Source organism: Cryphonectria parasitica (genome assembly GCF_011745365.1).
Source record: "Cryphonectria parasitica EP155 unplaced genomic scaffold M406scaffold_1, whole genome shotgun sequence".
NCBI classification, from domain to species: domain Eukaryota; kingdom Fungi; phylum Ascomycota; class Sordariomycetes; order Diaporthales; family Cryphonectriaceae; genus Cryphonectria; species Cryphonectria parasitica.
In genome coordinates, this window is record NW_024468909.1 from 137,554 (window position 1) to 157,954 (window position 20,401).

General features: G+C 53.5%; 4 protein-coding genes across 4 annotated transcripts; all 4 read left to right on the top strand.

The window, feature by feature from the left end:
* Positions 1-481: 481 nt before the first annotated feature.
* Positions 482-12,960, top strand: M406DRAFT_20616 (uncharacterized protein; the record flags this gene model as incomplete). The annotated part of the gene is made up of 9 exons (XM_040915466.1): positions 482-743; positions 888-1,244; positions 1,352-1,666; positions 1,767-2,093; positions 2,170-5,220; positions 5,300-7,607; positions 7,716-8,013; positions 8,116-9,012; positions 9,082-12,960. Coding segments are annotated over 9 exons (11,694 nt in total), but the record flags the coding sequence as incomplete, so codon positions are not given.
* Positions 12,961-15,040: 2,080 nt separating this feature from the next.
* On the top strand, positions 15,041-16,611 carry M406DRAFT_231986 (uncharacterized protein; the record flags this gene model as incomplete). Its single annotated transcript, XM_040915891.1, has 7 exons — positions 15,041-15,170; positions 15,269-15,517; positions 15,650-15,717; positions 15,818-15,972; positions 16,062-16,289; positions 16,387-16,454; positions 16,520-16,611. Coding segments are annotated over 7 exons (990 nt in total), but the record flags the coding sequence as incomplete, so codon positions are not given.
* A 1,923-nt stretch (positions 16,612-18,534) lies between these two features.
* M406DRAFT_58784 (uncharacterized protein) lies at positions 18,535-18,792 on the top strand (the record flags this gene model as incomplete). The annotated part of the gene is made up of 1 exon (XM_040924610.1): positions 18,535-18,792. The coding sequence occupies one exon, from the start codon at positions 18,535-18,537 to the stop codon at positions 18,790-18,792; it is 258 nt and encodes an 85-aa protein (XP_040780405.1).
* On the top strand, positions 18,791-19,522 carry M406DRAFT_319933 (fucose dissimilation pathway protein). The gene is made up of 2 exons (XM_040919328.1): positions 18,791-19,353; positions 19,429-19,522. Exon 1 carries the CDS (start codon positions 18,870-18,872, stop codon positions 19,245-19,247), a length of 378 nt encoding a protein of 125 aa, XP_040780406.1. The 5' UTR covers positions 18,791-18,869; the 3' UTR covers positions 19,248-19,353; positions 19,429-19,522.
* Positions 19,523-20,401: the final 879 nt, after the last annotated feature.

Genomic DNA, 20,401 nt, shown 5'->3' on the forward strand with positions numbered 1-20,401 from the left:
GATATGTTTGATAATACATACATCCGTGATAATCAATCTTTGCGATCCTATAGGGTCCCAGTGATTAGGCCATTAGCCTGGGATTTACTGATAGGACTTACACCAATTCTCGAATCTTGGTTGCTAAAAGAAGACAAGGAAAGAATTAAACAATATGCGGACAAATTGGGCGAAGAATTATGTGCCCGATATCTCCTGAGCTCGGGTCTGTAGCTACAATCCACAACCGCTTCGAATTATCATACTCCATATTGCGTCGTTTCATTGTAGCACTTTAAACATCGCCAGATGCTAGAATAGACTATAGAAAGATGAGGGTTTGCTGGCGCCTGTTCACACAAAGAATAGCTCGCCGTCCTCCAACCAAACGGAACAACGCAGACTTCTCCATGAAACTCTCGTCCACCTTGATCAATTGCGTTTATTGTCCCTTCGTCAAGAACAAGGACATCTGATTTTCGAAATGGCGGAATTCGCAGTAGAGCCCATCGCCGTTGTTGGGAGCGGTTGCCGCTTCCCGGGGGGTGCGAGTTCACCCTCCTCTTTGTGGAAGCTCCTCGAGAAACCCAGAGACGTCTCCAAGGCGATCCCCGACGAGAGATTCGAGCTGAAGGGCTACTATCACCCCAAGGGCTCGCACCATGGGACGACAAACGTCCAGAGGGCGTACATGTTGGACGAGGATGTGCGTCGGTTTGATGGCACTTTTTTCAACATCAGCCCAAACGAGGCCGATGCGATAGGTATGATTAAATACCCTGAAATATTATCCTTTTTTATTTTATTTTAAACCGGCAGTGTAACATCAACGGGGCAACCACCATATGCGAGAAGGAGAAAAAAATGAAGAGACGACAGAACGTTGAAAGCTGACTTGTTATCGGCAGACCCTCAGCAGAGACTGTTGATGGAAGTGGTCTACGAGGCTCTCGAGGCCGGCGGCCATACCATCGAGAAGCTACGCGGCTCAGACACTGCCGTGATGGTCGGCACCATGTCGGTTGACTATAACGATATACTGATTCGAGACATGGAGAGCATGCCTACCTATTTTTCTACTGGCACATCGCGGGCCATTCTCGCCAATCGAATTTCGTACTTCTTCGACTGGCATGGCCCCTCCATGACAATTGACACGGCGTGCTCTTCCAGCATGGTGGCTCTCCATCAGAGCGTCCGGGCTCTGCGTGGCGGCGAGTCGCGTGTGGCCATTGCAGGTGGAACGGAGCTGTTGCTCGGACCCGGTTAGTAGTCGCCCTTACCTTGAATGCTTACTGCTGCTCAGATTGGCGTGGAAGTTTTCGAGGGCTCTTCTGCTAACATGAAGCCACATCTTTTCTCGTTGAAACAGAGCAATTCGTGGGAGAGAGCAAGATGAGCCTGTTGTCTCCGACTGGCCGTTCAAGGATGTGGAGTGCGGATGCAGATGGGTATGCCAGAGGAGATGGCATCGCGGCCCTAGTCCTGAAAAGGCTGAGCGATGCTATTGCCGATGGTGACCATATCGAGTGTCTCATCCGGGAGACCGGAGTGAACCAGGATGGCAAGTCAACAGGGTTGACAGTCCCCAGCACAGAAGCACAGGCGGCTCTGATCAAAGCCACTTACGCTCGGGCTGGTCTCGATACATCGAACCCACGCGATCGGCCGCAGTTCTTTGAAGCTCGTAAGTTACACCTGAGGAGATAATTGCGCCGTTGCTCCGATAATACCCCAGCGAGTCTTCGTGTCTTGCACAGCTGGCTGATACCAAACCTGTTTTTCAGATGGCACTGGTACCAAGGCTGGTGATCCCCGAGAGGCTGCCGCAATCAAGGAGTGTTTCGGCGGTCAACAAGCAAGCGAGGGCAATCCTCTCTATGTTGGGTCTATCAAGACCATCATTGGGCACACCGAAGGTACCGCTGGACTGGCGGGTGTGCTGAAAGCCTCTCAGGCACTTCGGCATGGAATTATCCCGCCGAACATGCTCCTTACGCGGTTGAATCCGGACGTCGAGCAGTACTGCGATAATCTAGCCGTACCAACAAAAGCGATAGCATGGCCTACGCTGCCTGATGGGGTGCCGCGACGTGCGAGTGTCAACAGTTTTGGTGAGTGATTTCTGTAGTGAATTGTCGGGTATCGTCCATGTTCTCCCACTGATCAACCTCACGCTCCTCAAAACAGGTTTCGGAGGCACAAATGGACATGCCATCCTGGAAAGCTATGTTGCCGACACGCCGTCGACAACGATCACCGCGGGCGAGAACCACCTCACGCTCACTCCCTTCGTATTTTCTGCAGCCACTGAGGATTCGCTGGTATCGGTGTTGCAGAAATACTCTGACTTCCTGAAAACAGACCAAGGCAGAAGCATTGATCTTCACGACCTGGGCTGGACCCTCCAGTCGCGGAGATCTGCCTTGCCGTTCAAGAAGTCCTTTTCAGCTTTAAGCCCAGAGGCTCTGGCGTTTAAGATCGACAAGGCGCTGGAGTTGGCTAAAGGAGGAGCAGCAGCCTCTGGCACGAGTGTGGGCACTCGATCGGCAACCCAGGGTGCCAAACCACAGCTCCTTGGCGTATTCACAGGGCAGGGAGCCCAGTGGCCCACTATGGGCGCCGGCTTGCTCGCCTCGCCTGTGGTGCAGGACAAGATCAAACAACTCGACGAATCCCTTGCCACACTTCCTGAGCCAGACCGTCCATCGTGGAAGATTGCCGACGAGCTCTGCGCGGGCAAGGAGCAGTCTCGTCTCAAGGAGGCTGCTCTTGCGCAGCCGCTCTGCACTGCCCTCCAGGTCGTTCTCGTGGACCTGCTGCGCAGCGCTGGCGTGACCTTCACGGCGGTCGTCGGTCACTCTTCTGGTGAGATTGCTGCAGCGTATGCCGCAGGATTCATCTCTGCGAAGGATGCTATTCGAATCGCGTACTACAGAGGTGTGCACGCCAAAAGCTCTCGTGGCCCCCAGGGGCAGAAGGGTTCCATGATGGCCGTCGGGACGAGCTTCGAGGATGCACAGGAGCTTCTCGACCTGCCGGCATTCAAGGGCCGCGTGAAGATTGCCGCGCAAAATTCGGCTGCCAGCCTCACACTCTCAGGCGACGCGGACGGCATTGCCCACGCCAAGAGGGTCTTTGACGAGGAGAAGAAGTTTGCCCGCGCTCTTCTTGTTGACACGGCCTACCACTCTCATCACATGCTGCCCTGCTGTGAGCCGTACATGGAGTCCCTGCGCGCCTGTGACATCAAGGTCAACACAGACCGCTCTGATACATCTTGCGCCTGGTACTCCAGTGTGCGAGGAGGCGAGCTGATGGGTCCCTCGGAAGACCTCAGTGCCTCTTACTGGAGAGACAACATGTTGCAGGCGGTTTTGTTCATGGACGCGGTCAAGGGCGCGGTGAGCAGCCATGACAACCTCAATTTTTGCGTCGAAGTCGGTCCTCACCCGGCACTGAAGGGTCCAGCGCAACAAAATATTTCGGATGCTCGCCCCTCGACGCTTGCATATACGGGTGTCTTGAGTAGGGGTGTTAACGATGCTGAGGCCTTCGCAGACGGGCTTGGATCTTTGTGGACAATGTTTGGACCAGGCGCCATTGATTTCACATCACTGCAGAGGCTGGTCTCGCCAGGTTACTCTCCCAAGTTGGCGGTGGGCCTCCCGAGCTATGCATGGAATCACAGCCGTGTTCACTGGCACGAGTCACGTATCACTAGGAAGACCATGCTCCGGGGTGCCGCTTTCCATGAGCTTCTGGGCGTCCCTTCGCCTAACAATACAGACCGCGAGTTCCGATGGCGAAACTTTCTCCGGGCAGATGAGATTCCTTGGCTGGACGGGCATCAGCTGCAGGGGCAGACCGTTTTCCCTGCGGCGGGATACGTGTCCATGGCCCTGGAAGCTGCCAAGGAGCTCATTCGTGCTGCTGGCGGTAGCAGGCCCGTGAAGGTCCTCGAGGTGCACGATCTGACCATTGGCAAGGCTATTGCCTTCGATGAGGCTACCAGCTCTGCCCCTGAGACGCTTGTGAGCCTGACCGCGACGGGAACAGGACGTGCCGACGACGGCAGTGCTGCGACGACACAGACGGCTCTCTTTTCAGTGTATTCATGCCCTAATAGTACGGAGTCGGCAGCAATGGAGCTGGTGTCAAGCGGGAAAGTTCGGATCGTCTATGGCACGCCTTCCTTTTCGACGCTGTCGTCTTCGCCACTGGATGACTCCAAGATGACGGAAATTGATTCGGACCGCTTCTACGCGTCGCTCGATGGGCTTGGATACGGATACAACGGGCCTTTCAGAACCATGTCGTCTATGAAGAGAAGGCTGGATCAGGCCTCCGCAAAAGTAGCCACGTATGGATATGGCGACGACGATGATGATGTTCTGACTGTCCATCCCAGCATGCTGGACGTTGCTTTTCAGGCATCCTTTCTGGCTCAGTCGAGTCCAGGTGACGAGCAGCTATGGTCGCTACATGTGCCCACGTCCATCGGATGCATTCGGGTCAACCCCGAGCTTTGTGCGTCACTGCCGACCTCGCCTACCGACCTGCCCGTCTCGGCCATTCTACATGCTTCCGAGTCCATCTCGATGATAAGCAGTGTCGATATATTTAGCGAAGATGGTCAAAACACCCTCTTGCAGGTCGAGAACCTCGAGATGAGACCGTTTTCGCATGCCACCGCTGCCGACGACCGCCCTATGTTCTCGACGACTCAATTCGGAATTGCTGCTCCAGACGCAAGTATAGCAGCAGCCGAAGTCGAGCGGCCCTCGCCAGATGAAAATGATCTCGCGCAGACTTTGGACCGAGTGGCTTGCTACTACCTGAGACAATGGAAGCTCGAGATGACCAGCGGTAAATGGCTCGAGAAGGGTGACGAACTGTGCCAGCAGCTTCGAGACACGGCCACGAGGTTGCTCAACAGGCTTGACAGCAGGCCCAATGTTTCTGTGATAATGAGCAAATGGGCCGGAGACGAGCACGAGCAAATTCAGGCTCTCCTCGACAGGTTCTCGGAGCAAGTCGATCTCAAAATTATCAAGACTGTCGGAGAGAGTGTGTCGGCTATCCTGCGAGGTGATCTTGACGTGTCTGACTTCAGGAAGCACGAACTCCTCGACCTATTGTACTCGGAAGGTCTCGGGTTTTCCCAGTCCAACACGGTGACGGCCAAGACAGTGCAACAGATTATGCATCGGTATCCCCATGCCAAGGTGCTGGAGATTGGTAAGTGCTGCTGAATTTACGAAACTCCTCAAAACAATCGAAAAAGTGATTACTGACACATGACAAACCATCGACGTAGATACCCGGATAGGACACGCTACTCGGCCTATTGTGTCAACAGCTGGGACCACCTTCTCCTCGTACACTTGCACCGACCTGTCTGCAGAAGCCGTCGAGAAGACCCAGCAGTCGCTTGCAGCCCTCTGCCAGAAGATGGTGTTCAAGTCTTTTGACCCGACCAAGGCTCCGTCGTCCCAGGGGTTCGAGAATCACTCATTTGATATTATCATTGCGTCTAACACCCTGCTGGGAGGCGGGCCGTTTCTTGAAAAGGGTCTTCAGAACACTCGTCAGCTTCTGCGACCTGGTGGATACCTCATAGCGTCAGGCTTGTCCCATTATGACTCCATCCGCATGAACCTGTTGCTTGGTGTCCTCAGTGACGGGTTTGTCGACGACAAGGAGGAATCTCTTCTTAAGAAAAGTATCACACAGAGAACAGCGACATGGCACAGTGCGCTGCGCAACTCTGGGTTCGCAGGGATTGATACAGCCACTCCAACAGGTTTCGTTGGTGAAGGCGCGTGGCCCCTCTCGGTAGTGGTCGCCCAGGCAGTGGATGACCGAGTCAACTTCCTGCGAAAGCCCCTGGGAAGGTCTGGCATGGTGCATCTCAGCGAGGTTGTGATCCTTGGGGGAACTTCTCTCCAGACGTCTGGCATCGCAGAAGATCTGTGCGAGATGTTGCACGGCATCAGCGACAAGGTTACCCTCCTCCAAGGACTGCCCATTGACGAGCACGACATCCAGCCCATGACCACTTTCATCAACCTGCTGGATCTGGATGATCCCATCTTCCGGGATCTCACCGAGTCGACCATGGAAGGCCTCAAATGTCTTTTTGAGCTCGCCAGTAACATTCTGTGGGTCACTGAGGGCGCAAGGACGAAAGAACCCTATCACAGCGCGAGCATCGGATTTGGGCGATCCATCGCATATGAGATGCCACACTTGTCCCTCCAATTCCTGGACATGGACACTGTTGGAGAGCATGCCGCCTCTCTCATCGCCAAGGCCGTCCTCCGCCTGGCAGCGGTGGACCAGTGGGAGAGCAGTGGCACATCGAAGACGAGCTTCTTATGGTCCAAAGAGCCCGAGCTATATGTCGAGGGTGGCCGCATTCTGGTTCCTCGTATCCTTCCTGACCGAGATCAGAATGCGAGAATCAATTCACTTCGCCGGCGTGTGACCAAAACCGCTGACCTGCAGAATACGACGGTATTCGTAGCCGAAACTGCGGATGGGTCGCCTGCACTGGAGGAGGAGGAGCAAGGATTACATCGCCTCCTGCCAGAACGGCCTGGTTCCGCTACGAAAGTGAGCCATTCGACGTTGTCTGCCATTGCTTTGCCTGGCGACGGATCTCTCTTCGTTGCTCTGGGCAAGGACGTCACAACCGGCGACACCGTGGTCACTCTCAGCGACGTCAACGCGTCCAAGCTGGTCGGACTCGCAAGTGTGGTTGTGTCAGAGTTCGTTACTCCGACGGTACAGGCACCCGTCCTTCTTGCTGCAATCGCAGTCGAGCTCACGGCAGCCTCTATCGTCTCCAGACTTCCCGCAAACAGCCATCTGCTCGTACATGAGCCTGGTAGTATTATGAGTACGCTCGCCGCTGCTCTCTGTCGGCAGGCGGCTGCTAAGAGCAACAACACCCGCGTCACCTTTAGCACAGAAGACTCTGTCCCAGACGACGCTGAGCCAGACTCGGTGATTCAAGTCCGCGCTTGGAGCTCCAGACATGTGATCATGCAGCTGCTCCCGACGGATGTGACTCACTTCCTTGACCTAGGAAACAAGGGGGAGGGTGTCGTCGGTTCCATCATCCGGGACTGTCTCCCACTTCGATGCAGGCAGATGGATGCTTCACACGTGATCCGCCGCCAGGCTGAGGTACCGCCCGCACCTGTGGACTATGCCTTTGTTTCCAAGGTCCTCCAAGAAGCAGTGCACCGCGCGCGGACGAACCTCCTCCCTGCACCAGGCGCAACAGTGACGACAACGAGTTCCCCTCAGGTCATCCGCCCTAGTGAAATACGTGACGCCGCCTCCTCTGCGGGCAAGGGTAAAATCATGGGTGTTATCGACTGGACGTCAGAGTCTTCGGTTCCTGTCCAAGTTCGACCCGTCCGTGCTGATCGCCTATTCTCCAGGGACAAGACCTATGTTCTTGTCGGCCTTGCTGGGCAGCTTGGGCAGTCCCTGTGCGAGTGGATGTCACGCAACGGAGCGGGCCATGTGTGTCTGACCAGTCGAAACCCCAAACAAGATCCGAAGTGGCAGGCCTCCTTACAGAAAGCTGGCACGACGGTGAAGTTCTTTGCAATGTAAGAGTTGAAGAGCCCCCCCTCCCTTTGTCCTATCCTTGAATGTTATGTGGGTGGTGGCCCCCAATGAATACGGAGGCGCTAAATGAAATGATTTCCACTGCGCAGGGACGTGACAGACGAGAAAGACGTGAGCAAGGTAATTAACGACATTCGGGCATCATGTCCACCCATCGCTGGTGTGGCAAATGGCGCTGCGCTGTTTCATGACGCGCCGTTCACGCAAATGACTCTCGAGATGATGACCAGCGTCACGAGGCCCAAGATAGAGGGAACCAGAAACCTGGACCAAGTCTTTGGCGCCGACAGCCTGGACTTTTTCATTGTCTTCTCTTCTCTCACCTCCGTGATCGGTAACAGTGGGCAGTCCAATTACACGGCAGCGAACGCGTACATGTCTGGTTTGGTAAGTCAAGAACAAGCTCGAGTACCAGAGAAAGACCACCCGTGAGGTTTGCTTAGATGCAGTGGCTGACCAGGAACTGCGATTCCTTTCCTTCTTGGTTAGATCGGACAGCGCAAGAGTCGTGGTCTAGCCGGTGCTTGCCTCGACATTGGACGCATCGCCGGAATCGGCTTCATGGAGCGCGCGGGTGACACTGCGCGGGAGCAACTCATCCGATACGGCTTCATGGCGATTTCCGAGAAGGACGTCCATGAGCTGTTCGCCGAGGCCGTTCTTGCCGGTGTGCCGGGCTCTAGGCGGAACCCAATCGTCACCACCGGATGCATTACGGTGCGCTCTGGTGAGGAAGAATCAGAAGAACAACGAGTGCAGTGGTTTGATGACCCTCGCTTCTCGCACAAGGTCATCATAGACGAGGCTCACGACAGCGACGCCAAAGGGACGGCTGGACGTAGGAGCGCTCTCCCTGCCCGCGAACAACTTGCCACCGCTACTACAAAGGATGAGGCCATCCAAATCCTGGAGGACTGTTTCGCCGCCAAGCTGGCCGTCATCTCACGGCTGGGGGACCCCGCCGGGGTCAGCCACGAGGTACCCCTCTCGGAGCTCGGGATCGACTCCTTGGTCGCGGTCGAGGTCCGCAGCTGGTTCTTGAAGGAAGTCAAGGTGGATATGCCCGTCCTCAAGGTGCTCGGAGGGGGCTCGATTTCCGACCTCTGCCAACAAGCAGCAGAGAAATTGCCGCAGGATCTCCTCCCAAACCTCGGAAACAAGCCCAACTCTTCGTCACCAGCCAAATCGGGGCCAGCAGAGGCCAAGACCACCTCAACGCCTTCTCCAGCAAAGCCAGGCCCAGCAGCAGCACCGCCAACAGCGGCGTCCAAGAACCCTCCCTCGTCCGAATCCGAAGCCGGAAGCAGCAGCAGCGAGAGCAGGCCCGAGTCCATTTTGGCCTCGTCTGTAGAAGGATCTCCAAGGGCTTCTGACATGGAGACTGCTGTGTCATCGTCAGGAGAGGGATCTCCTCCTCCTTCTTCGCTTCCCCGGGCGCCGTATGTGCGGAGGGAGCTGGTGTCTTTCCCGCAATCCCGCTTCTGGTTCCTGCAACATCTGGTCCAGGACCAAACCACGTTCAACGTCACCTTCTTCTACCGCATTACCGGGGCCCTGCGAACTGGTGACCTAGAAAGGGCAGTGCGTCTCGTCACCAACAGGCACGAGTCCCTGAGGACTGCCTTCGTCGCCGACAACAAGGATGCAGACGTGGCCTGGCAGGAAGTGCTCCCTCGCTCTTTTATCCGCCTCGAACGGCAGCAGATCAACAGCGTTGAGGACGTGCAGACTATCTACGCTGCTATGAAAGCCATCCCATTCGACCTGGCCAGCGGTAACCTGCTCCGCTTGATCCTGCTAGTCCTGTCTCCTACCGAGCATTATCTCCTAGTCAACTACCACCATATCCTGATGGACGGCGTCAGCCTGCAGAACTTTTTGGCGGATCTTGAGAAGGCTTACCAGCGGCAGTCTCTCGGCTCAGCCCCTTACCAGCTGCCAGACCTGGCCACGAGGCAACGCGCTGCTTTTGCGAACGGAGAAATGGACGAGGACATTGCGTACTGGAAAGCGGTGTTCCCAGACGGACACCCTCCTGTGCTGCCGCTTCTCCCAATGGCCCAACGCAGTAATCGTCTGCCTATGGCCCGCTTCCAGGTTCACCAGGTCGAAACCAGGCTTAGCTCTGACCTGGCAGCCCGCCTCAGAGACGTGTCCAAGGCCTGTCGCTCGACCACTTTCCACGTCTACCTGGCAGTGTTCAAGGCCATGCTGTTCCGCTTCACAGATGCTGAAGATCTGACGATTGGCATCGCTGATGCGAACAGGAATGACAGTGACAGCATGGGCACCATCGGGCTAATTCTCAACCTCCTCACGCTGCGGTTCCAGCGCGACCTTAGCCAACCCTTCAGCGACTGCGTTGCTGAGGCGCGGGCCAAAGCCTACGAGGCCCTAGCCCACTCGCGTGTGCCATTCGATGTTCTCCTGGCCGAACTTAACGTGCCCCGGTCGGCCGCATACAGCCCCTTCTTCCAGGCCTTCTTCGACTACCGCCAGGGCCAACAGGAGGTCATGCAGTTTGCCAACACCAAATGGGAGTTTCTGGACCTACACCCGGGCCAAACTGCATACGACATGACCCTTGATGTAACTGACAGCCCAGACAGCGGCGCCCGCATCTTGTTCCGGACACAGGCGGCTCTCTATGACGCGACGGTGGCGCAGTTGCTCCTGAACACCTATGTCCACCTGCTGGAGACGTTTGTCGGCGATGCGTCGCTGCAGCTGAAGGACCCGCCTCTGTTCAGTGACAAGGAGTGCACACGCGCTCTTGCTGTAGGGAGAGGATGGGACCTGGTGTCCTCCTGGCCCGGCGGTACGCTGCCTCACAGGATTGATCAGGTGGCTCAGGAGAACAGCGACAAGGTGGCCCTCAAGGATGGCCATGGCAGGGTTCTGTCATACGCCGCTATGTCGGACCGGACCCAGGCGATTGCTGAAGCCCTGCAGCAGTCTGGTGTTGGTACCGGATCGAGGGTTCTGGTCTTTGAAGACGCGACGGCCGACTGGCCATGCTCCATGCTGGCCATTATGCGTGTCGGCGGTGTCTATATTCCACTCGACCTCCGCAACCCGCTCCCACGGCTAGCAGATGTTGCAGGGGCGTGTGCTCCGGCTGTCATCTTGGTTGATGACAGTACTGTTGGCAATGCTGCCGAGATAAACGTTACTGGAGCCAAGATTGTCAATGTGTCAACCATCGGAACCAGTCCTTCTGCCCCTGTCGCCAACTCGGCGAAACCTGAGGATGTGGCTGCGATTCTCTTCACTAGTGGCTCGACTGGCAAGCCCAAGGGCATCGTCGTCAAGCACTCGGGTCTTCGCAACGAGATAGAAGGCTACATAACCCAATGGGGCCACAAGGCGGAATGCGCCCTCCAGCAGAGTGCCTTCACATTTAATCACTCGTCAGACCAGATGTATACAGGTCTCGTGAACGGCGGCTCCGTTGTGATCGTACCCTGGAGCAAGCGAGGCGATCCAGTGGAAGTGACCAAGATCATTCGCGAGGAGGGCATCACATATACCAAAGCTACCCCTGCAGAATATTCTCTCTGGCTTGAGCACGGCCGTGACAACCTCAAGCAGGCCTCGCAGTGGCGCTTCGCTTTTGGCGGCGGAGAGCCCCTCACAGAGACCCTTCTCCGGCAGATTGCTTCGCTGCAGCTTCCTAACCTGCGATTTTTCAACTCGTACGGGCCGACCGAGATCTCCATCTCTTCCACCAAGGCAGAGATTCCATACCGCGACGAGTCGTTCCCCGTTCGCATTCCCTGTGGCTACTCCCTGCCCAACTATGTCGCCTACATCCTCGATGAAGGCCGCAAGCCTGTCCCCGTCGGCATGCCTGGCGAACTATGGATCGGCGGCGCCGGCGTGTCTCTGGGTTATCTGAACAATAAAGAGCTGACAGACCAACACTTCTTGCCAGATCCGTACGCAACACCTGAGTACGTGGCGCAGGGGTGGACTAGAATGTACCGCACCGGCGATATCGCCCATCTGCAGGAAGACGGAGCTATGGTGTTCCACAATCGGATTGCGGGGGATACCCAGGTGAAGCTGCGCGGGCTGCGCATCGAGCTGGGCGATATCGAGAGCAACATCGTTAGGGAGGCTGGCGGCGCGCTCAAGGAGGCTGTCGTCACGCTGCGTGAGGGTGATCCGCAACTCTTGGTGTCGCACGTTGTCTTTGCGCCGCAGCACGGTATTGCCGACACCGCAGGCTTCCTCCGCCAGCTGCTGAGACACCTTCCAGTGCCCCAGTACATGGTGCCCGTGGTGGCCATCCCGCTGGACCGTATGCCGCTAAACAATCACTCCAAGGTAGACCGCAAGGCACTCAAGGCCATGCCACTGCCAGCCCGCATCGAGATAGGTGGTGACGGCCAAGAGGACGGAACGGGGCGGGACGGGGATGCAGCAGCAGCAGGAGAGCTTTCCGAAACCATGGTCCAGCTCCGGCGGCTGTGGGAACAGGCCCTGCGGACCAAGGAGACGGGCCTTGAGCTGGCCATCACTCCTTCAACCGACTTCTTCACCATCGGCGGCAACTCACTGCTTGTTGTGAGGCTGCAAGCCCGCATCCGCCAGGTCTTGAAGGTCACAGTACCCCTGGTCGAACTCCTCGGCGCCAGCACCCTGTCTGGGATGGCACAGCTTCTCGAGCAGAGGCCCCACGTCGGGAGCATCAACTGGGAGGAGGAGACCGCCATCGGCAGCGACAGTATTCCCACTATTCCCAACCCCGCCCCCATCCACAACAACAACAAGGTCATCCTCGTCACTGGCGCTGGCGGATTCCTCGGGAAGCACATCCTAGCACGGCTGGTCGCGAGCCCATCCATTGCCCGGATCCACTGCATCGGCCTGCGAGACAAGCCCGCAGGGCAGCCCCGCGTGCTCGATAGTATGGTGGCCTCCTCTCCCAAGATCATCACGCACAAGGGCGACCTCTCTGAGCCATGGCTGGGTCTGGGCTCCGAGGCGGCCTTTGTGGCGCTGGCCGGCGAGGTCGATGGCATTCTGCACCTGGCAGCAGTCCGGTCCTTCTGGGATAACTACCACGTCCTGCGGCCCAGCAACGTCGAGCCCACGCGGCAGCTGGTGCGTCTGGCGGCCGCCCGCCGCGTGCCCCTGCACTACATCTCCACCGCCGGGGTTGTGATTGCGACCACCGCCCAAGATGGGACCGTAGGGCCGGCCAGGTCAGCAGACGCATACAAGCCGGCTTCCGATGGCTCCGACGGCTATGTGGCGAGCCGTTGGGTGTGCGAGCAGATGTTGGAGAAAGCCTCGCGGGATTTGGGACTGCCCGTCTCCGTCCACCGCTTCATGCCCGCCCGCGAAGTAAGAACCGGCCTCGTCGAGAAAGCTCTGGACCACTTCGTGGATCTCGTCGGCGCGGTCGGCGCAACACCTGAGGCAGGCGGGGCAGTAGGAGGCTCGTTTGATATGGTTCCCATTGCCGAGGTATCAGGCAAGCTGGCCGGGCTCCTGGATGAGGGAGAGTCGTCATCGCCACCGCCTGCTTCTGGGGAGATTCGCTTCGTCAGCCATGAGAGTCCGGTGCGCATCGATATCGCCGAGATGGTGGCCTCACTGGAGGGGCGTGGAGGGCCAGACGCAAAGAGAATGCCGGTGCTCAAGTTTATCGGGCGTATGAAGGCTCTGGGCCTGCAGTACTTTGTCACATCACAAGATCTGCAGATGCGCGGCTCTGCTCAGGAGGGTGGAGGAAGCTCGGTTGTCTTGGAGTCGCGGAGGTAATAGAATGGTTCACCTTGCCCTTGCCGGGGAGGGCAGTATTTGAACTCGGCTCCGTCTCATTGATACGTGAGAAACTTCAAGAAAATGTCAATTGAAAGGGATAATGTTGAGGATTTGGGTTGACAGCTTCAATATTGCTTGTTTGTTTGTTTGTTTGTTTGTTTCGTAGCAAATCTTGCAGCTGGGCGGGATGGAGGGGAGAGGGGCTAAAGATAGGCGGGTACGTAACATGGCAGGCGTGTCAGCTGTGGCAGGCACAAGCCATAGCTCCCAGCACCGCCTAACTGGGAAAGCATGATATCACACCGTTCTTCCATCTCAACGTCGATGCCTTCTCATCCTACGAGAGAGAAGGTACTCCTTAGATAGCTGTTAGTCTGTCCAAAATTAGATTTCAAATAAATGAAAAGTTAGAGAATTGACCAGGTCTGCCTCTGGAATTGTTTCCTCCGAGACCCAGTTGGGACGCTGTGCATCCGGCCCATCCAGGTCCGCTCCGTTGAAGAATTTAAATCAAACATTTCAGCAAATTAATCCGTTCTCAAGCTCTTAATTCCGGTCCTGGGGGGGCCCCCTCATACTGCTTTCTGAAATACTTTATGCCATCGATTTGCAGTCGTGAAAACTCTTGAAAGTCAGGGGATGCGTACAAGACGTAATGTATAAAGAAGTATCATAAATGCTATAATAATAAAAAGAAGAACAACAAAACATCTTACTACAAATAGCACAGAGTACGGTCTTCTCAGGACAATCCCAGGCCTGATTCGCTACTCGTGACTGGAAGCCGGTCTATTATGGAGCTGAGCCACTTCCTATTCTACAATGCAGAACATCTTATCTACATTGACTACACCGCAATAACGACGGCTTCCTACCGTCTTGGACAATTGACCCACATCAAACTGAGGCGCGATTGAGTCTCCGTCGCCTCGAGCGCACAAATGAGGCTGCCTACCAGTCCTGCTAATTAAACCAGTGCGTGACATCCCGCGTGGCTGGCTAGGCTGCATTAGCCGTCAATAGCTACATAATCTTGCTGCATATTGGGGAAACACGAGTATCTCATTGAGTGATGGTTGGTGGGAGCGACACCGTCAGCACCATAAGAAGAATGATTGCAGGCCGGAGGCTGCTGACGTAGTTACAAATCAATAGAGAAAACCTCGAATGACAATGGTGTGAGATCCCCCACACGGCATGTTTTTTACACAACGCTGGGTTGAGCGAATAATTAATGGTGTGCAACAAGAATCCCCCGCCCCCATACGAGAATGACCCGAAATGATGCATATGCAGAGTCGATGCAAGACATGTCTCACCATTGCTTTCCAAGAGCGAGCTCGATCATTAGATTGCCGTATACCTAATGGTCCCCCTCGTCCCTCTCCTTTCCCCCGGTACGCCAGCCGTTTCGTTAACATCCATACTTTTCTGGAAAGTCTGAGCTGGAGACGACTTGTTCCACATGCCTACAACAAGTTGTTCGTCCATGTGGTCCCTCCCATCTGCTTAGTGATCACCCAGAGACATCAAATATGTCCGTGATAGATCTTCCGTCGTGCGCCGTACGTTATAGAAGAACCACCCACTAGAACATCAGCGCTCCTGCTAAGATGCACACCTCGGTCAACAGCTTGAATGCCTCATGGCAGCAATCACCAATTCTTCCTGTGTTGCGACTGACACCGCATGCACCTGTTCCGACGCCGCTCTCAAGAGTCAAAGTACCCTCTGCATCGAGAAAGCATGCACTACAATCGAATCATTGAGTATGCTTCAACCTTCCGCTGCTAAGTACTTCAGTTACAAATCATGAATACCCGTCTATACCTCAGCTGACAACTGCTTTTGTGCCTGGTACACAAAGCTGCCGAGAATATAACCAACTCTATTTGCGGAGTTGAGCCACGATATGATGATTCCTGGTTCGTGCCTGGCACAGTGCTTCTAGGGATGATGATACTCGTTGTGGCATTGCGATGCTTAGCCAGAGCTACCCTCAAAATGCCGTTCTGTAAGTACCTGACTTCTAGCATCATCTACGGGAAAATCATAGCTACATATATACTCCCCAGCTTTTCGTGCCCTCCATTCGAACTTTATCTGCTAATCCATTGTGCAAACAGGGTGGGACGATTACTTTAATTTCATCGCCACGGTAGTCGTAATTGTGGATTATACCATAATCGAATATCCCAGTAGGTCGTCACCTTCTCCTTTCCAATATCGCTTTCTTATATTTCTGCAGTGAAGCGGAGTGGGTTTGGTTTGGATATCTGGGCAATACCTCCGGCGAAGGTTCTGATATTCCTGAAGGTACGTGAAAGCCCATCCTATGCTCCTACACCAGCTGTATATCATACATTTCTTCACTGGGAACGTAGTAATAACAGGGACCATGTTCTTCCTTTTGCAGTATTACTACGCTGATTCGCTTATATACGTGGTTGCTCGACTTACAACGCGAGTGTCAATTGTGTTGTTCTACACACGGGTCTTCTCTACTCTGGAGCATCGTCGCAAGGTCATAATCACACAAGCAGTCAACATTACGTTGTCTCTTACCTTCCTGTGAGTGACTCCACTTGATAATCGGGTCTCTTTTTCCAAACAAGTATAACATTCCTGATCATGTCGGGACTTTGTACTAATCGTAACAGCATTGCACTTGCACTCCAATGTACGCCTCCCAGCTATTATTGGAACAGATTGTTTAGTACGCAGCATGGGCATTGCAGAAGCGAATTCGACTTTGTGTGGGTTGCATTTACTATACTTATCGCCTTCGACTTTTGGATCATGTGGATTCCTGTGCCTATAGTGGCAAAGCTTCATCTGCCTTTGAAAGATAAGCTACTTATATCTGTGATGTTTGCAACCGGATTTGCGTACGTATATAGACAAGCTTCTTCCTTCTCTTTTGGACCAGTTCAAAAGCCCAATGTGTATCGGTAAAACCAAATGCTAAGCAAGCTACTCTTACAGGGTTATTGGTGTTGGGATCGCCAAATTTCGTTACATTGCCTTGTTTACGAACATTAGCAACCCGACGTGTAAGTCGCGCGAGATTTTTCTTACCCTCCAGCTTAGAGAACCTGATCTGACTTCTTGATTATAGACGAAGGTATGCCTATGTATAGGCTCTGCTGTGTCGAGATCGAGCTTGGGGTTATTTGCTCTTGCATGCCCAGTCTTCCGACACTCGTTCGCTCCGCAGCCAGTAATATTGTCAGCAAGAGTAGAAGTGTGAAAGGAAGTGCCACGGGATATGCGGGTGGTTCGGTACGCGTGGGTGGTAGCCAGCAATTGTCAGCGAGCACGAGTTACCTTACACCTTACAGCCGGAGATTCAACGACACCTCAAGGAATGAAGAGATAGAGATGGTAACAACAATCCACCAAACATCGCGTTACTGGCAGGAGGAGTCCAACCACAATATTCCGTTGCAGGAGGTAGTACTGGCTCCCGGGAGCGGTCAAGTAAGAACGACAGCTTGGGCTGGACCGGGTTTATAAATCCTTGAAGATCGGCAGAGCATTCCCAGATTCGTGCTGTGGGCAATACATTGTGTGGTAATACGCAGTAATACACTAAAGAGTGTTTTCTAATTCATCATCAGCGACCAGCCGGATGGCAGAAGTTCTAGAGGCTATCTAGCCTTTGGGTCGGTGACTCTTTCATTGACTCTCACACAGCTGGTCTTCTCTGATGGCGCCTTCCGCCAGACCGTATGCTTCTTCAGGTGGAACTTTTCAATATTTGCCAATTGGAAATGTCGCTCACAGCTGCGAAGCGATGCTCTTACCCCTGTACCCGTAAGATTTTCCACAATGAATCTGAATCCGCACCTGCTTGTCCGTCCTTTCTCCGCAGGGCCGCGCCTTTGCCCTCGTGACTTGTACTATTCGCAACTCATGTATGATGAGGCCAACCTGACAGCAAGATCCGAGCTGCGTCACTTTTGCCCTTCCTCCGCGGCAGATCACTTGCAAATTCCAGTCATCAGGTTTTACGTGCTTTAAAATCCAACAATATGAGGTCTGGAATTGACGTAAGTCAGTCAACAACCGGGGAAATTCCAATCAATACCTCGCCTAATCCATTCCTTCACTATGTGCTGGTCACGGAGACCCTCCTCAAACGCAAACACTGTACTGCAATAACCTGGAACCTGAAGCTACTCAAGTAGAGGTTATCAAAGAGGTTGGTCTATGTCTTTGTGTGTTATTAGCCTTGATATGTTGATTGCTGTACATAATGTAGTCTTCGACTACGGACCCTAACGACTGCATAATTAGTCCTCGCTCTCGCCGCCGTTTGTTGTGAAAATGCCATCAGCGTTGAACGTATGACATGTCTGCGCAGAGTGTCTAGGGCTGAGTCAGGTTCATAACAATATTATGTAAAGCATTGAGCCTGAGCAATATTCTCGTGGATGACGAAAGCCAGATCACGGCTGTTGTAGATTGAGACACCGTGAGATAGAAATGACTGCACATTCCCATCTCTTGTCCTCCAATCAAAGTGGATTGGTACGTAGCAGACTTTTTTTCAGCTACGGGCAGGCCATGTCCTCATATAGGTACAAGCTCTATTGACAAGTCTTAACTCCAACACGGATCCCATAGCAGGGCTCTCTTAGGGGACTCTTTCAATGTTGGTATAGGCTATGAGAATCTGGAATGCCTAGATTTGCATCTTCTCCCTAGGTAGCCATTCATCTGAGCTGGCGTCCAAGGCTGGCCCGACGATACTAAAATCAGTCCATCGAGTTGCAGGAGCAATCTTTAAAGTAGTTTCCGCAATGCCTTTGTTAACCTAAACTTGATTGTGCTATGCGTATTTTTCATTATACTTATTGTCAGAATCATGCCCGAAAATGGTGAACCGTAAATATCCAAGAACTAGACGTGGCTTTGTACTTGTGTAAGAACGGTTGAAGGGTTTCGGAAGGAAATGTATTAAATGTGTCATGACATCGCCTTATCACATGTGTCGAACCTATGTGGAGCTTTTTAGTTTCAGAGGTGAAACTTCATATTCAAATAACATGCTGGAAACAAATCTGTTCTATATTAACTCGACCGCAATCCATACTTAAAAAAGACATCCATGCCAGGGGAAATTAAGACATGACTCAAGCTGTTGTTTTTCTTTGCTTTTTTCTTTCTTTCTTTTTCCTTTGCTCCCTCTCCTCCTCGTACTCTCTTCCCCCTCCCCCCCCTCTCTGTATTTTTGTCTTTGTTCAACTGAGACCACTGTCAAGGGAAATATTGTCGGCGATTTCATCATACTTCTCCTCGACTCCCGTACGGCGGCTAGAATTCCAGTCCCGAGCCTTAATCCAACATTGTCACAAAGAACTTATCATTCCTTACTACAGCCCTTAAAGCTCAAAAATTTCAACGCCATGCTCAAAGGCATCGATCCTCTGCTCACCCCCGAGCTGCTACAGAATCTCAGGGCCATGGGCCACGGCGACATGGTCGCAATCGTCGACGCCAACTTCCCGGCAGCATCCACCGGCCCACCGGTCATCCGACTTGCTGGGGCCAATGCAACGGACGCAGCCAACGCCATCCTCTCCGTATTGCCCCTAGACGATTTTGTGCCGGAATCGGCGTGGTGCATGCAGGTTGTCGGGGATGCAGAGGCTGATTTGCCTGTAATGCATGACTTCAGGGAAGCCATCCGCAAGCACGAAGGCGAGAAATTTGAACTGAGTAAATTGGAGAGGTTTGCGTTTTACAGAATGTCGAGCAAGGCATTCTGCATTGTCTCTACCAATGAAACCAGGCTGTATGGGAATCTGTTGTTGAAGAAGGGTGTTGTGAAAGAAGTTTAGGCTCAAGAAGGCCAACGTTGCTTGACATTGGGTCTGAAAACAATCGAAGACGCAAAAGTACTTCATGCTACCAGTGGTCTCCTACTTCCTGAGTGGATTTCTCAATCTGTATCAGTCCAGAAGTCTTTAGCAATGCAATTACATTCCCGTTGCTCTTACGCCATTAATTACGTGTACTTACTTGCGCACCGTTTCCATTTGCAGGTACACGCTCAGTTATGCATCATTTTCATCATTGCATTACTACGACTGCAATTTTCCTCCGTGGCCGTTTGAGTACATGGTAGAAAGCTTTTCCGCGGACAAGCGATGCGACCATGTTGATGCGGTATTCCTACGCGACCTTTGCTTAACATGCTGCCATTTTGTTCAAGTAAGAGGTAATTCGAATAGGAAGGAGTGTTGATGCAGGGTTCAATATGGTACGGTTTGATCGAACATAGATGTTTTAGGTTAATTGAAAGGAGCAGTCGTGAGGAAGGTTGAATCCTTCTAGTGTTTGTGGTTGTGGACTCGGGACTTGCTCGGAAATAATGATCATGATGGTCACAGCGTACTCACAAGAGCTGCCCTCTTCTATGACTTGTCTTCCTCTTTTGACGAGGAGATGAGGGTATTATTGTTTGTTTTCGGTCACAGCAAGGGAATCGCCCCACTAAGCGAAAGCGAGCGACGCACATTTGACCAAGCATGAGTCCAGCAAAGCCAGCAGAGGTTCCATATTCATCCTCATTGATTCGTCTCAACACGCACGTGGAGACTAGATGAGCCCCACGTGCCAAGAACTTTTCTATTAATTACCTTCTTGATAGAAGATAGTAGATAAACGGCTGAGCGTAGCAGGCAAAATGTCTCGGCCAGATGGGTACTGGGGCCTCCCAACCCCCCTCACGTGCATTGCTACCACCTTCTACATTCTGCAATGAGCGACATACGAGAAACCTGTGAATTACAACTCCAGTTCAAGACACCAGTGAACCACTGGACCGAGAGACCTGCAGAAACTTGCTGCAGAGCGGCAAACATGTGAACTAACTATTTTCACCCAGCTGAAGAATGATTTCCTATTTGCTCGTGGGACTTGCAACACAGGGTGGCGTTCTGTCGAATCATTGCCTCACAGCTCGGCTTGACCGGGATCATCACGATAACCA

Coding starts and splice junctions, on each gene's coding strand:
- M406DRAFT_319933 (XM_040919328.1), top strand. CDS start 18,870: ATGGGCCACGGCGACATGGTCGCAATCGTCGACGCCAACTTCCCGGCA.